General features: G+C 40.4%; 1 protein-coding gene across 1 annotated transcript in view; it reads left to right on the top strand.

Annotated features, from left to right (window-relative positions):
• Window positions 1–18144, top strand: part of GUCY2F (guanylate cyclase 2F, retinal) — a 119298-nt gene that overhangs the window by 19140 nt on the left and 82014 nt on the right. The window contains 4 exon segments of the mRNA XM_088794759.1: window positions 11291–11328; window positions 11330–11562; window positions 11565–11639; window positions 12931–13121. Coding sequence (XP_088650885.1) covers window positions 11291–11328; window positions 11330–11562; window positions 11565–11639; window positions 12931–13121 — 537 coding nt within the window.

Here is an 18144-nt window from a genome sequence, read left to right as displayed (position 1 = left end):
TGTGAATTTTTCATTCAATACTGAATCTGAAGATTAATCAGATGTGCGCATCTAGTCAGCAGCATTGCTGCACCACCATATTCGTGCCCCATGACAGCATGCCTTTTGTAAAATGTACAGCTCAGAGGAGCATAATGGAGTACTTGATACCTATAGGTAGCTCACTCCCAAGGGAAAGACGTTAGAAGGGGCTGGACTACACAATGCTTAGTTTTCTTTCCAAACTAACCAGTCCGATTAAGTCACTCCTTTGTAGGAAAGAATGAGTAAGGGAGTGAAGAAAGATCAACTGGTATTTTGCTGGTAGAGCTATCTCTATATGAAACAAATCATTTGGCATGGGGAAGAATTCCTATCTTCTAATATACAAGAAACAATATTTATATATGTATAGATGAACGTATTTATAAACATATTTCAGATTCAAATCAAAGCCACTTAAGGGCTAGAGGAAAGAAAAGGAGTGGGGAGGCTAAGAAAGCAGACTGAAAAATGGAGAGCAAGGACAAAATCAAAGAGGAAAAATACAAAGAAGACAAGCAATGTGAGAGGATGATGAGGAGGCCAAAGATGCCAATTAGATTAGAAAAAAACACAGAGGGGGTTTTATAGGTTGGAGGCCAGATGTAGAAGGCAATAATTTTCAGAGGTATTTAGAATGACAGACAAATAAATTTTAAAAGTTTGAGCATTTGCTAGCATACTGTATTAGTTATAACACTTTGGCTGCTAGTAACAGACAGCTCAACACAAAATGACCCAATTAATTTTTTTTTCAAAATTTGAAGTTATGAGAGCTCCACGGTCAGTTCTTCCTCAGCTCAATGACATTATTAGTGAACCAGGTTCTTTTCATCTTTCCACTTTACAAGCCACAGCATGCTAGCTTGCCCTCATGATCTCGTTGATCTCATAGTCCCAAGATGGTTGCCACAGTTGGAAATATCACATACAGCTGGAACTGTCTACAGACAAAAATGGGGAATGTCCCTCTCTTGTGCTTCTTTTTAAGGGTGAGGACATTTTTCCCAGAGGCTCCTCAAGCAAACTTGTACCCACCATTCCTGGTCACAATCATGTCCCATGCCCATACCTAAACCAATACATTACAAAGAGGAATGAGACCATTGTGACTGAACCAATGGCTGCTGGAAAACTGTGAACAAAATTGCGATCCTGTTAGCAAGGAAAACGGCTGTCAGGTAGGCAGCTCATTGTGTCTAACACATTCTCCATGATATTCTCCTTTTTAGCCACTCTTTATATTTCTATCCCATGGACTGTTTGTTTCTCTCTGAATAAGTGATTCAGATGAAACTTAGGTTTACTTATCGCTTTCTGTCCTGAGCATTGATAGAAAAGATTTTGCTGATTCTTGTTTTAATGAACAGTGACTAGCAGAGATATTAACAGTGCTGGATTTGAACTTTATTGTCACTGATAATGTTTAATAACACATCTTTCTTTTTAGGAGACACACAAATTTAACTGAAAACAGTTGGTCAATTTGGTCAATAATTGCAAGAAACCCTCAAATTGTGAAGACTGGCTGTTCAAACAAACCAGTTGTTTGGTATATTTATAGGAAAGCAATGAGATGGTGAATTGCACTTTTAGCCAATGGTATGGCATCACATAGATACAGAGTAGGCCATCTTTTTATTTTAATCACAGGATTGAGGGAAGGAGGAAGGGGTGTGTGTGTGTGTGTGTGTGTGTGTGTGTGTGTGTGTGTATTATACATATGTATGAGCAGCTATTTTGATACAAAAAACTCAGACCTTCTACTCTTAATATTTAATCCAATCTCTTTGAGCTTGTGGAAAAGGTAATTAAGGCAAAAAAAGTACGCCATTAGCTTGGTTGCTAGGCAACCTACCCTCTGCTTTATACAAGGAAATAGAGCTAAAACAAAGACTCCAAAAGCTCATAAAAAAGCTTGTTTGGATGCATTTCCACCCCCACTTTGCAGGTGCCTAGGCTATACCTTCATAACCAAAGAATGATAAAGAGTGAGAAAATTATCTTCACATTTTGATAAACAATCCCCCCCACATTCCTAAATTACCTTGCTAAAAGGTAATTTTAAAGGCAGCTGGTATAGCAAAAAGAGCATATGATAAGCAGTTAGACAAACTTAGGTAAATCCCAGCTCTCATTCTTACTAGCTATGTGTCCTTGGGCAAGTTACTTAGGCTTTTTTGAGTCTCAGTTTTCCACTTGTAAAATGGGTTAGTGATCTACATCTTCTAGGATTATTGTGAAGATTAAACAAAATAGCATGTGTAAAGTGATTAGCAGAGTTCCTGGCTTATGACTACCTTCCTTTCCGCTTTTTGTCCTTTGGGGCCAGGATGACTTTATTGGTTGATGGTGACCTGGCATTAAATTACAATCTAACTTCAGCTTCCTACTCTCATGTTTTCTGATTACTGGCAGACTTTCTCAGCAGTTCCAGCTTTTCAAAATTATTTTGCTTTTAGAATCCCAAATGGTATTTTCTCACATCAAATTATGTAATTCAATGTTTGCTTATCACTGGGCTCCTGGTTTCCCCCCCTATTCAGTCAACAGATTAACAACTATTTATAAAGCATCTGCCATGTGCCATATACTATGTTGAATTCCAGATAGAACAGTGAACAAGAAAGGATTTTTGTCAGTGGTGTGTTGAAGCCAGTTCACAAAAGTCAATTGTGTGCATCTTTTCCCAACTCAGTGTCAGTGGCATCATGCTGGTAGCTTGAAATCAGGCATTGGTAGTATTTATACCAAAGAAATTGGTAAATGCTACAAACAAGAGCTTTGTTCCCCTCCTCATAGAGCTGTTAAACATTTACTAGAACATCACTTGTTCCTGCTTTTATGGGTCTTAAATTCTAGTGAGAGATACAGGTAGTAAATGATTAAACAAATGTGTAAAAAAGATGGCTATATTTCTCCCTTGCCCAGTAAGTTCCAGTGGAATTGAATTTTCTATGTATAGGCTATATTGCCTATAGCAGTGGTTTGCAACCTCTTTTCATTCATACCCTTGCTGCTTTAAAAAGTAAAACAAACAAAAACTATCAAAGTGATACATGTCATAATTTTAAAAGTCAAGAAATGCTAAAAGGTTTTCAGCATTTCCCTAGGAAATGCTGAAAGCAGAATCCCTAGGACTTCCTCTCAGACTTCATCAGAAGTAACCAATTTCATGTCTTTAAGCTCTTTATTCTGGTATTTAACTCTACATTTCTAAATACTGTACTGCTCTCTTGATTAATCAATTTTGGATATTTTTCATTGACTTCCTATTACAGCTGAGGATTGTTAACTCTTATATACTTCCTTACCTTTCTTCAAACCCTCAATATAGTTATGTCACAATCTTTAGTCAAATTTATATATAGTATTTTTAATATTATACCATTTTCCCCCCAAAATAAGACCTAGCCAGACAATCAGCTCTAATGCGTCTTTTGGAGCAAAAATTAATATAAGACTTGGTCTTATTTTAATGTAATATAAGACTGGGTCATATAATATAATATAATATAATATAATATAATATAATATAATATAATATAATATAATATAACATAATATAATATAATATAATATAAATTAATACAATATAATATAATACTGGGTCTTATATTAACTTTTGTTCCAAAAGACGCATTAGAGCTGATTGTCTGGCTAGGTCTTATTTTTGGGGAAACAGAGTACCTATATAAATATCATTCATAGCTGATCCATATGGTATATTATGGTAAGAATTCATTTCACATATAACTTTTGATTTTTACTGGAGTTCATAATAGCTGTATTTTAAAAATTGGTTTACTTAATTTGAATTTCTATCAGACACTCTTTCCATACTGTCTGATAAAGCTGTAGATTCCTCTCAAAACAATTTTATACATGGTAAAACCTGTTAAATCCCTTATTGATTTCATTTGTTCTTCCTGAGGCTCTCTGTCCTGCTATTCCAATCTAAACTTGTTACTGCCGAAGTCTGCGGCACAGTGATCATGCTAGGATCTTCCATCACCCTGAAAATTCCCTTTCTGTTTCTTCTGTGCTCGATCCACTATTTCTTGAATCTTTTGATTCCCATTTTCTTAGTTTATTCACTCATTTTGGTGGAGCACAGCCTCTAGTAGCTTCTGGGAAACGTACAAAGGAAGTAAATTTTTGAGATTTTTGCATGTCTGAAAGTCATTGTTTTAGTTTCACTATTGATTGATAGTTTGACTGAATATATAAATCAGGTTAAAAATAATTTTCCCTCAGCACTTTGAAGACATGGCACATTGTCTTCTAATTTACACTATTAGTGTTGAGAACTCCAATGTCATTCTCATTCCTCATCCTTTGATACAACCTGTTTGCACTCCTCCCTATCCCCCCCAACGCTTTTAAGATCATCTATTTATTCTTGATGTTATGAATTTTCATGATGATGTCTGACATGCATTATGCTGTATATTTGGTAGGGCCTTTCAATCTAGAAGCTCGTTATGCTTAGAAAATTTTCTTATTTTGTTTATTTGGTGATTGCCTCAACAACATTGTCTTTGCTATCTCTGAAAGTACTATTAGTTGAATATATGATTGCCTGGGTTGATCTTTCTCTTGTATTATCTGTATCATTTTTAGTTTTCCTTCCTGGAAGAGTTTCTCAATATTGTGTTCTAACTCTTTTACTGATTTACAAACAAAATTTCCTATCACATTTTTTAAAAGATTTTTATTGGGGAAGGGGAACAGGGCTTTATTGGGGAACAGTGTGTATCTCCAGGACTTTTTTCCAAGTCAAGTTGTTGTCCTTTCAATCTTAGTTGTGGAGGGTGCAGCCCAGCTCCAGGTCCAGTCGCCATTGCTAGTTGCATCCCCTGCAGGAGTCGGACCGGCAACCTTGTGGCTGAGAGGACACACTCCAACCATCTGAGCCATTCAGGAGCTCAGCGGCAGCTCAGTTCAAGGTGCAGTGTTCAATCTTAGTTGCAGGGGGCGGAGCCCACCATCCCTTGTGGGACTCGAGGAGTTGAACTGGCAACCTCATGGTTGAGAGCCCACTGGCCCATGTGTTAATTGAACCGGCAGCCTTCGGAGTTAGGAGCACGGAGCTCTAACTGCCTGAGCCACCAGGCTGGCCCTCCTATCACATTTTTTTAAATTCCAAGAGTCAATTCTTGTTGTTTGATTATTCTAGTTTAATAACATCCTGCCTTTGTTTCATGAATATAGCATTTTCTCTTCTTTCTCTGAAGATATTCATTATTGTTTCTTTGATGTTTTCTTCTGCTCTCAGTGCTTTCCTCAGTTTCTAATTTTTCATGCTTCTTTGTTTGGGTCTTTCTATTTCATGTTGGAAGCTTTCCTTAAATGTTTGGTGATCCTGGCTTTCTGTTCATATTTAAGAGTGAAGCTCTAAAAGGAGTATTTGAAGGTGTATGTACATGGTGGGTATGTTGACCAGGGGGTTTCAGTCTAGGGCAACTGGCTAACCAGCCGTGGTTTTTATTTGTTTGTTTATTTTGTCAATATTTGTAGGTCTTGCTTCTTGGGCTAGTCACTTTCTTCAGACAAGAATGCTCCAATCTCCTTCTTGGGAGTCATAATCCTGGCTGTCAGTATTTTAGGAGCCATGTTGTGGAAAGGAGACTGGGACTCTCAATATTAAGTATGAATACTTTAACTTCATTACTCTTTTTTGTGGCCCACCTAACTCCCACCTTGCTTTGGGTCAAGTGGCCCAATCTGGAGCTGCTCTGAAGCATTTTAACTTGTTTCCTGTAGAGATTTCACTGTCCTTAGTAGAGCTGGGGATGGCAGATGTCTGCTCCATACACAGCCGGTCAAACAGCTCTCCCACTTTTAGAGCTCTGCCTCACCCCCATTTCCATAGTAATTGGTGCCTCTAATTCCTAAGCCTTTCCAGGATTCTCAGGGGGCAAATCTGCTTGTTGCTTACCAATATTCCTCTCGTCAAATACTTAGGTTTAATCGCCCTACACTCTGCTTAATTAGTTACCACTCCTGTAGCAGCTTTCCATCTTCATCTTCTGTGGTTTAGGGTTACAGACTCTGCTAATGCCATTAGATATGGAGGTTTAGTGTTTTTGCTTCTTGTTCTTTTTGTTGTTTAGAAGTGATGTTTAAGAGGAGGAAGAGAGTGAAGAAAAAAAATCTTGATTTCACTATCTTTAATCAGGAAGTCATGAAAAAGAAAAAGAAGTTACAAAAGGGTGTATATGATATTCTTTTATTGGTGGACTTACCAGAATCCATTAATTAAAAGCAAGTATGTATTAATCTCAGATATAACATGGTAATTAAGAGTGTGGGTTTTGAAGGTGGACTGCTGTAAATTTATTTAAGTTCTGTGTCTTCTTTTTATTATTTTTAAATTGAGAATAATAATAGTACCTACCTCATAGTGTTGTTGTAAGGATTAAATGAGTTAACATATAAATAGCTTGCCTGGCACCTAATAACTCCTCAATAAATAATAATAATAATAATAATAATAATTATTATTGATGTTGTTGTTATTTTTATTATTACTATGGGTTGGAACTCAGCAGCTGGTATAATGGAGAACAAAATAGAAATATTTTCCCAATGAAGGGGAATAGTTTTTACCATTTCACAATATTAAGACACTGGGTCTAAAACTGGGATGTTATTATTTATTGGTCAAATTCAAGACTGGGACTTGAACATTGCACTTCCAGGATGATATTCCACGAGGGAGCCCTGTGCTCCTCTTCTGAAATGCAAACAATAGCAGCTATCCTGAATTTAGTGCTTACTCTGCACAATGTTGTTTATATAAATGATCTCATAGAATCCTCAGACCAAAGTCAACAAATTAATTATTACTATCTCCATTTTATGGATAATAAAACTGAGGCTCAAGGTAACTTGCACAAGGCCATACATCTGGCAGGTGATGGAGCTGGGATTCCAAACCAAGTTTGCTACCAAAACCTGACCTTTTAGCTTTTAAAAAAATTACACTGTGTTTCATGGTTAATGTTTTATTCTAACAAAGTAATATTCCTAAATGACAAATACTTTGATTTGAATAAGTTTCTTGGATTGTTTCCCTCTGATATAGGGGTGATAGAGCTGTGAGGACTCATGAAAGAACAATAAACCAGAATACAGAGATGGGGGGGGTGCACCAGTGACAAACTTCCTAATTTGGTCTCAGGATGATTGGGCAAGGGTTATCACTTCGTACCTTTATATTTTGGCACAGAATAGACTTCTGAAATAAGGTCTTAGTGCCTGCATTCTTCTGTCATTGTATTCCCTTGTTTTCAAGGAAATTCTTTTGACTAAGAATGCATATTGCTGGAACACACATTTTGGATTTTTTTCCCAAATGTTGCCTTATTTGGCTAAGCGAAGGAAATCCTCTGGATTTCTCAGCAAGCACATGGGGACCTTAAGCTCCTTGCACCTATTTTTTCCATTACCTTAAATATGGGTGCCTGACAGGGGAGTGCTAGGCTTAAGGAAATGTGGTTAGTCCAAGACAGGGTCCATCGGACAGGTTGTCAGAAAAGGTTTCCTGCAGCTCGTTGTACTTCATTATTTTTGTACCTCATTCTGTATAAAATAAAGGTATTGTGTTCATGAGTATAATATCAAACAGATTGGGCTATTAGCCACCTCTTTACTAAGTCCAAGGGTTGAGATCATACATTATTGGAGGTATCACCTTTAATAACAGAAATTCAATTACCCTTTGGTTTCTTGATCTCTGCATATGCCTGGCTTTTTGTTCAAAAGTGATGTTGCCATTTTGTCCTTCAAATGATGCTTTCTCCCCTAGGTATATTTTAATGCATGCTTCCAAGGACAAAATTCTTTGGAAGCCAGTTTTGTGTCTTTCAAACTCAGTAAATCTGAACTGATGATAATGAACTTAAGGGCAGCATGAACCACTAAGTTGAACAAATTCAAATATCACTACTCTTGACCCAGACTTTATTCTTTTGGACACACACTCCAAAAAGCTTAGGGTAGGGCTAGCCAAATAAAGTCAATGAATAACAATCCAAGACAAGTTTTAATTATTAGTCATTTATTCAAAATTCATTTGTTCATTCATGTTTAGGTCCATAAGCAAACGAAACCAATAGACTGAGTCATCAGTGGTTTCACCATTCTGGGCTGTGATGTTAACAAGGGCATCCATCTGACAGAAGTTCCTACCAAACCTGTCTTTCTTCTTTGAAGCTGTAATCAGAAGCTAGGACAGAGGGTTGTTGAAAGTACCTTTTCTTTCTTTGTCCCACCCTCTACCTCTTCTTTTTCTCATTATTTGCAGCAGCTGCAACTAGAGACCTTTTGTGACCAATGCTAACAAAGTGTGCCTTTGATTTATGGGAAGGGGAAATTCCCATTGCCAAAGGGCACAGTGGGTGAAAGAGGAACACAGACCAGCTAGAACACAAATCCAAGCCCTCTGCAGTGCCATTGTGACAGCCACTCTTTTGCAACTGAATGCTGTTGCTACAGCTATGCTCTTTCCCTTAGTTTCAGGTCCCCCTACCACACTTTTGTGGGAGGGATGGGGGGGGGGGAGAGAGAGAGAGAGAGTTATGTGGCAGAAGCTAGAGAATGAAGAACAGGGTTCAGGTTTCAGTCATCTTGGTGACTTACTGTCAGTCAGCTCTAATAGAGGTCAATCTGAGAGTGCAAAGGGCAGCATAGCCTGGCCAGCTGAAAACCCTGTGGGATGGGTCAACTCAGAGGTGAAGGTGTTGTTTTTAAGAGTTTCAGTCTTTGTTTTTTGGCTTTAGGTAGATGCAGTCTCTTTCCCAGAAGGCTCTGTGCCTTTCAAAACAGCATCCCAGCATTCTCCCAGCTTTCAGGGGCTTGCTGCCCTGCGGGTTTTTTGTTTTTTTTTACTCATTTGTTTTACTAGTATTGATTTTATGCTCCATCTTCCAGCCTTCACTCATTGCCATAACCTACCAAAGCCCCAGAAAACCTACAGGCTCTTGCAGAAATCTTAAAGACAATTAAATGAAGCATCTGAGAATGTCAGGAGGGAGGGTTAGTGAAAACCCCTTAAGGGAACTCAATGTGTGCTAGGCAACTAAGTGTAGATGTCTTGGCAGCAGCACATGTCCCCCATTCACCATGCCTATTTCTATAGTGCATGCTGAGGGAGACTTGGTAAAGGGAGATCATTGGAATAAAAGCCAGGAGACTGAGGTGTTGATTTCTGTGCTGTTATTAGTTATCTCTGTTATCTGAGGCAAGGTTTTTAGCCTGAACAACTGGAAGACTGGTGCAACTGCTAAGAAAAATGGGGAAGACTCGTAGATGGAGAAGGAGGATTTTAGGTAAAGATTTGGAGTTTGATTTTAGATGCATTAAAATTTGACATACAAGTCTGGAATTTAGGAAAGAGACCTGAGCTGGAGGTGTAAATTTGAGATTTATAGCATAGATATGATATTTAAAGGCACGAGACCAGAAGAGATCACCAGCAGATTGAATGTCGATAGAGAAGAAAACCAAGGACAGAGCTGTGGGGCACTCCGGTGGTAAAAGATCAGAGAGATGAAGAATAACACCTATGCATGCCAAACAAAAATGTCTGCAAGCTAAATTTGGTCCCTCGACTAGACCAAGAGTTGGTAAATTTCACAGGATTTCAGAACTAGATGGGACCACAGGGAACAGCTATTTCAATGATGAATGCTAAATTAAGAAACAGGAGGACTTGGTTCTAGTCCTGATTTTACGCCTATGTGAGTGACCTTGACAAATCACTTAACTACTTTGGGTTTCCCTTTCCTATCTAGACAGTAAGATAGCTAGACCAGATAATCTCCAAAGTTTAGACATTCATGATTCTGTGTTTACATTTTGGAGAGGAAGAAACTGAAGCCCAGACAGGGTAGATAAGTAATTTGACCAACATCCTGTTATTACGAACAGACCATACGCCAGTGTGTCTTTTACTCTGTCGGTTTTAAATTCTGTATGTATGTTAGAACCCCTGGGGAGCTTTCAGTAATACTGGTTACTAGGTCTCAAACCTAAAGTGTCTCATTTTGTTGATCTGGGTTGGGTTTGGCATTGGTATTTTGACAGTCCTTGCAATTCTAATGTGCAACCAGGATTGAAAATCCTCTGTTCTACATTAACAAGGCATGGCAGTGTCTTGTTAGCTGCTACACCTCTTTGCAACTTGACTTGTATTTCCAACACAAAAACAATTTACTCAATTTTAAACCCTTTAATTCAGATAATGTTGTTACAGGAGGATAGCTTTCTAGACCTTGTGAAACCAAAGTAGCAAGTATCAGCTTTCCCTGAAGCTCAGTAAAATGGCATGACCATAGCTTTCTTGAACTACATCCGAGAAGTGAAATGTAATGGAAAACCATGAAGCCATAGCTGGTGAGGGGGGAAGGAGGGAGGGATCTTTCACTCGTCCTCTCTACCTTTATGGGAAAAAGTTACAAGGTTTGTTCCAAAAATAAACTTACAAGTTTAATGAGCAGTGACTGCATTAGGCATAGTATATAAATGCTGTTGCTTTTACCACATTTATAAAGCAGGCAGAGTCTTGCTGTCCACTGTAGCAGCCTTACTGCTTAACACTGCCTTCTAACCAAGGCTTTGTCACTTTGCACACCAGTAAGATATAGGGTTTCTTGATTAAAACCCACATTCTCCATACACTACAACATTTGGCTCTGTATTTGTGGATGTGTATGTGTCAGTATGCATGTCTGCATGTGTATGTGTTTAAAACCGTATTCTAGTGTTCACCTTCTCTGGGGAGCACGTGTCTAGGAGAATAGCCATTTTGAACTAAGGCAGGACAAGACATGGACTGTGGATTCTAATAGTGCCAGCAAAATGATTTTACTATGCATAATGCACCAGTAATTAACCTGGCAAATTTCCTTTGAGTGTCTCTTGTCTATCCCATACTTGGCTAGTGGTCTTTTTTTTTATGCCCTTTATAACTCTAAATCACTTTCTTCGTTTAGGAACATAAAAATATATTGTGTATGACTTGGTTTGCTCATAAAATGGTCATATTTGATATACTTAAAGATGTGAAGGCCTGGGGGAGCAACACAGAAAAATTCAAGGGAGAAACCAGGGAAGTGCTCAGAAACATTTTTTTTCCTCTGGGTCTTCATAGCTCTCCTCCACTCAGACACGCAACCCATAATAATGAACACAGGCTTGGAATACACTCTGAGATTATTCTAGGGTGACTAGGGCTCAAGGTAATTGTAATTTTAAAAAATAGGTTTCACTGTTGTTTGGAACCATCTACAATTCAATTTATCGCAAAAGCCATGAATAATGCTCTGAAAGAAAATGGACAGACTAGGGCTGCAAGCCTGGTTCAGCATTCCAGAAACACGCAGTTCTATGGATTCAACCAGTTGATAAGAACAGATTCAAATGGACTTGGAATTTCAGAATACGTAATCCTGGACACCAACTGGAAAGAATGGGGACTTTATAGTACTTACTCTGTGGACATGGAAATGGAGGTGCTATGGTTTGGAAGGACCCCCTCCACTTCCCTGGAGGCAGGCCCCCTCGAGCAGATGCAAAATGCTGGTTTGCAGAAGGCAAGATCTGCCGAGTAGGTAAGGAATGGGAAATCACCGGTAGTCAATTTAGCTCAGTTTGGGTTACAAGGGAACCTGTTTAGGAGAAGGCATATTTTAATATTGGAACACTCATAGCATCAGTCATTTGCATTCGGATGACATAAATATATTGGCACTCTATGTAGTTAATGTAAAATAATGACAATAAGAGGTACTTTGTAGTCTTGAATAACCATCCACAATTTAAAAGCTGCCCCCACTTGTTTTTAAAAGGATTCCACCCTCAGAAAGAGTACTCTAATAAGAGGAATGTATGAGCCTTCTCCTCAGTCTTTTGTAGGCTGCGATTGTTTCCCCTGCTAGAAAGATCATCTGTCCTTCCCCTGATGTATCCAAATCCTGTCAACCAGGTCCCACCACAGGAATACCATATCTACACCTTCTCTTCTCTGAGCTCCCATTGAACTAGAAGTCTGTGCCTCACAGCTTAGCACAAAATTGCTTTCAATTGTTTTTTTATGTATCGATTGTATCTACCCCTCTCAAATAGACTGCTCCTTAGGGGAAGGGACCATAGCTAATAATTCTTATGCCTGCCTCCCTCTGACTGCCCAACACAATTGGCATCCAATAAATACTTGCAGTTTGATTGACTGATGGAACCCCTCTAGCTTATGGAAGAGGGGAAACTCCATCAAATCTCTGAGAGTCAGAGGGGAACTTTGGAAGGATCCGTATTTTTCCTATGTAATACACCACACCTTTCTGAAACCAAACGCATATAGTTGAAACGGACTTTGGTTTCTATTTTGCTTTAGCATGACATACCCACCTACCTCTTTACCCATGCCATCATATATTTCCCTCTGAAATCTTAGTAATCCATCCAAATATTTAGATTTTTCCGGAGGCCAATTTACATCCTGATGAAAACACTAATTATCAAAACCAGGCTCACCCTTAAAGGACAAGTGCTATGTTTTATATTTATAACTCAAAAGGTCTATGGGATCAGGTGAATTAAAAAGGTCTTTTGTTTTATGAAGGCAACATAATACTTACCCTTCACAGGTGAGATAGCATATTTATTCTCAAGAACTCTATTGCTGTCCAACTTAAATTAAGGTACTCAAAGTTTTCCATTTGTGGATTTTTTCCTCCAAAGAAATACCTGGGTCAGCCTTAATTCGTGTGATTTGTTATTGTCAGACTGGTGAGTGCTTTTGCTTCAGAACAGTGAAATTGCTTTCTGTGTCCATAAAGTCAACAAGACAGACTGTGCCGTAGAAAAATGGAATTAAGTTAGGTAGATGTGGCTTGATTTTAGAGTCACCAGAAAGCATGAGGAGTCGCTCTGTGCTGCCCTTTATTTACAGCCTCTCTCTGATAATGCCATTCTTCCTCTTGCTCTCGCTCTCTGCAAGCATTGATCCTGCCTTTGACGTGATGGTCCGCCTTGCTTTGCTTATAGCCCTGCTGTCTATTAATGGATTTGCTTACTTTATAAGGTACATTTTTGTTCTTTTTTATATAAAAATGTAAGGCCATAATAATCTTGTTAATATTGATTTCCAGGAAGTCATATTATAGTACAATTGCCTCATTACATGACCCAGTGATTTTCTTTTTTCTATAGTGATTTACCATCCCTACTGGCCCCATTTAGGGTGAAGTGTTTTCATGATCCCAAGAATAACTTCCTGAGCTGCGTTGTCAGTGTTGTTGCCTGTGAGTAGATCTGGCTCTTAATACTATCGTGAAATAAGAGAACTGGTACTTTAGGGCCTGTCTACTCCTCATCTGTGTTTCCTTTTCCACTGGCAGCGTCTTCTAATAACCACCTCCTTCCCCAAATGGTATGGACTTGTAGGGAATGGAGTTGGGGTATTTTAACAACTTCCAAGAATTAGGCAGACTTTGGCTAGAATCCTAGATTTAGGGATTATGGTACTAACTCACAGGATTGTAATGGGGATTAAACCAACTAAAGTAAGTAAAGCACCTAGAACAATAGCTGACTCATGGTGGGTACTAAACAAATGGTAAATCTCAACTCCTTCTCAGGCACATGGGACTCTCCCTGTTGATTGTTGGGAGCCCCAAATCCTCACTTTGACACTCATGCCTTTTGCCCAGGGTAACATAGTCAAGATTTTTACTGTCCTTCTTCCTTGGAAAAAAGCTATCCTAGCTAATCATTAACATCATCATTATTATTAAGTCTTTGTCTTCCTCCCTTAGGTAGGTGACAAAATACTCTCATAAACTAATCCAGGATCTGGGATAAATGGCTGAAGATGGCTTAGTATGACACCCCTTTCTTACAATCTTTGCATTTTAACAGTTGGACCTTCCCCATGTTAGGATGATTTTGGGAAAGTGAAAAATGAAATCAACTACAACCCTCCTACTTTACCCCTTCCACCCTGCAAACCATACCTTTGTTATCTCTTTGTAAGGGTGGTTCAGACAACAGTGTGACATGAGCTTGGTAGAGAATGGAGAACAGATATTTTGGTGAGTTTCAAAAAAAAAAAATGTTTAGAATGTATTAAGTAGCTGTTTAAATTTAGACAAGACACTAAACCTCTCTTGGCCAGAATTATGTCATTTGTAAAATAAAGGAATTCAATTAGATGATCTTTAAGAAGACTTCCAGCTCTGATATTCTAATGAATCTGTGAAATCCTGCATTGAAACTATAACAGGTATCACTCTTAGTATTTAATATATTGGCATTGCTGTGAAGAAAACACTATTATAAAATCTTCCCAGTATTAGAAACTTGGTAAAGCCATACAGAGTAGTAGTAGTAGCTTGTGAATTGGTAAAACCACTTGATAAAGATATCACCTCAAAGGAAGTTTTTCTTTTAATTTCTGTGACTGTGACATATCCCCGCTGTGGGGACAGAGCCAGGAGTGCAGTTTCTAGGCTCTCAGCCTCACACAGAAAGGTGAGGAAATCACACAGAAATCAACTGTGATTGGATGGCCATCAGCTGTGGCTAGTTGGCCATCAGCTGTAACCAGTGAGCCACTGGCCACTAATATAACTGCTGTGGCTATGCTAGCAGCAAATTGGGGCTAGCAAGAAGATGGTAGCTGAGCTGGCAAGCGCGGGTTGCAGTTAGCACGGAGGATTGCAGTTAGAAGTGGGGTTGGTTGGTTGGCAGAGAGAAATGTACGGCATGTTGCGGGTCGTGTAGCTCCTGCTTCCTGTGTCTCCAAACCAGCCGCCAGCGAGACTGTAGTGGTATGACTCCCCTATCTATGACTCCATGGGTGTTCCTTTTAGGCCTCACCATATCCTGTGTTCTTATGTGGGGAGCGGGACTAGAGACCCCAGAATAAACCCTGCATGACACCCAGCATGACACATGGTGCAGCGAGCAGGGTACGGTGCTGGCCAAAGCTCTCCAAAGGGCAGTGGAGCAGTTTGTGCATATGAATACTCAGTCTCAGGAAGACCAGGAAGAGCAGCTGCTGGAGAGCTGGACCCCCATAGAGGGGTGGGAAGACATGGACGATTCTCCAACCAGTATAGGCCAGAGAAAGCGAAGGTCGTTGTGGCCCTGTGGGCTGGGAAGTGCTTGCTGAGGTCCTCACCCCCAGGTTGGGGAGGACTTGGAGCCCTTGCCCTGCGGAGAGGGCACATATTGTGAGGCCAATGCACAGCCCTTGTGAATGACTGTGGACTATGGGGAATTGCCTTCCATCCCTAATTTAATGGACCGCTTGACAGTTTACTTGGGAACGTACCACTATGTAGTGGAACTGTCGGATGTTTGCTTTTGTGTCTCAACCGGCCAACGTCGAGAATATGTGAGACAGACTGACAGTGCCCTGAGAGGCCCTGGCTGTGTCCAGGGAGACTACCTATGCTCAGAAGGACTGGTGGTGCCCTGAGAAATCTTGGCTGTGCCCAGAGAGCCTGGCTGTGTCCAGGATATTGCATTCACCTCCAGGCTCCTCGCACAGGGTCCCTCATGGAAGACGCTTGTCGTGTAGATTGTGAGGCGAGACCTCGTAGGGGTGGAGTGTGGGGACAGAGCCAGGAGTGCAGTTTCCAGGCTCTCGGCCTCATGTGAAAAGGTGCTGGCTTAGGTAGTAAATGGCCATCAACTGTGATTGGATGGCCATCAGCTGTGGCTAGTTGGCCGTCAGCTGTAACCAGTGAGCCATTGGCTACTAATATAACTGCCGTGGCTATGCTAGCAGCGAAATCGGGGGCTAGCGAGAAGATGGTGGCTGAGCTAGCAAGAGCGGATTGCAGTTAGCAGGGTGGATTGCATCTAGCAAGTGGGGTTGGTTGGTTGGCAGAGAACCAGACAGCAGGTTGCATATCATGTGGCTTCTTTTTCCTGTGTCTCCAACCCAGCTGCCAGCGAGAATATAGTGGTATGACTCCCCTATCTATGGCTCCGTGGGTGTTCCTTTTTGGCCTCACCATGTCCTGCATTCTTATGTGGGGAGTGGGACCAGAGACCCCGCATGCCACCCTGCATGACACCTGCTCAGAACAGAAATTTAATGTCTTTAAGTTAGCTGCTGCCAAAGAATAAAGTATTTAATTAACGTCATTAGATATTTAGTGAAAATAAATGTTATTCACTCAAAAAGCTTCCCCTCTAGTGAGATTTGAAGGGTAATGGGCTCCGGCTGCCCAATGCCAGAACATCCCATGTCAAGCTGAAAAAAGGAGTCAAGCTGCTTATGTTAGTTGTTACCAACGCCCTGCTCCCTTACCCCAAATGACCAGTATTACTGGTCTTTTCCATGGGATGAACTGATTCTTTGGGCTTGGAGTGAGCCCAATCTGCAATTCTTGGTAAGAGAAGGAAAAAAGAAAAAAAATCATGGAGTTGGGAGGTGTGAGATTTGTTTGGAACTTGTGGGTTGAAGGGAAAAGAAGCCTGGAGAAGAAAATGATTGGAGAGGGACACGATTAGAGATTAAAATGATTGTGAAGGGACATGAGTTTGAGACAATTGGTGCTTCAAGTGGTCACAGAAAACTCAGAGATGGGAGAGAAGCACATCATTTTCCAGAGTCACTTGGTCCGTGTTTCCTTAGTTAATAAAGCACAAAAGATGCCTTCTGTTTGCTGCCTACCTCTCTCTCTCTCTGCCCACCATGGCTGCAATCAGAAGAGCTGAGTGGCTGATGAGTTTCTGTAATAGGTGGTGATAACTTGCAGAAGAGTGACTCCCTATTCCTTCATTTTCTATGTTTGGTTGTTTAAGTTTTATCAGAATGAAAGACAGGCAAAGAATCCAAGCGCACCAAAACAAGGGATTCTTTGAACTCCTCCTTTCTGCCTCATCTGAATCAGATGGACTCTCCTTTCTATAAAGCTCTTCCATGCTTTGTAATACTAGTGATGATAATGATAATAATGAACCCTTATACTGTCACATTGCTTCATGCATTTCCGAGTGCGTTCACATACATTCTCTCATTAGATTTTCAAAACAACTATATAAAAGTGGGCAATGCAAAGACAATTATCCCGCTAAATAGAGAAGGTCACTGTGGGGGCAGAGCCCCAGAAAGTAGTTTCCAGGCTCTCAGCCTCACATAGACAGGTGCTGGCTCAGGTAGTAAATGGCCATCAACTGTGATTGCATGGCCATCAGCTGTGGCTAGTTGGCCGTCAGCTGTAACCAGTGAGCCATTGGCCACTAATATAATTGCTGTGGCTACGCTAGAGAGAGAGAGAGGAGAAAGAATGGGGGCTAGCAAGAAGATGGTGGCTGGGCTGGCAAGTGTGGATGGCGGTTTGCGGACAGTGTGAATCCAGCCTCCATTGAGAGTATAGTGCCGCCAGAGAGAATATAGTGGTATGACTCCCCCATCTATGGCTCCGTGGGTGTTCCTTTTTGGCCTCACCATATCCTGCATTCTTATGTGGGGAGCGGGAGTAGAGACACCACAGGCCTCCCTGCACGACAAATGGCGCAGCGAGCAGGGTCTCCCGCATGACAAATGGCGCAGTGAGCAGGGTCTCCCGCATTACAGTCACTAGGGCATGAAGAGGTAAATTATTTATCCAAGGTCATCTGGCTAATTCATGACAAAATCTGCACTACACTCCAGGTCTTTGGATTGGGAGTCCAGTTCTCTTTCTACTTGAGTGTATTCTGTAGCATGATTATTTTGACAGGTGTGCCTGCTTTAACACAATTCACTACACATATGAAACAGATAAGTTAGGGAGTGATACTTTACTTTGCCAAAAGATTCATGTGCTCTACCCAAGAAGTCACTACAGGACTCTTAATTTTCTCTGCAGGGCAGCATCTCCCACAGTGATAAGGGACATAGTTGTTGGCAGACAATTAGAAACACATTGTTGTTTACAAACCTGTGGAGTTACTGAGAAAAATTGATTGGGTTGCTGGTACTTAAAGCTACAGTGACACTGTAGACTTCTTCGAGCAGCTTGACTAAGCACTTTGCTTCAGTGCTTGTTTACCCGACTCTGGCTATGGGAACAGAGTCCCAGACAGCAGTTTCCAGGCTCTCAGCCTCACATGGAA

This window comes from Rhinolophus sinicus, chromosome 18, assembly GCF_057876585.1.
Source record: "Rhinolophus sinicus isolate RSI-liver-muscle chromosome 18, RSI-T2T, whole genome shotgun sequence".
Taxonomy (NCBI): Eukaryota; Metazoa; Chordata; class Mammalia; order Chiroptera; family Rhinolophidae; genus Rhinolophus; species Rhinolophus sinicus.
This window is presented reverse-complemented; position numbering and strand designations above follow the sequence as displayed.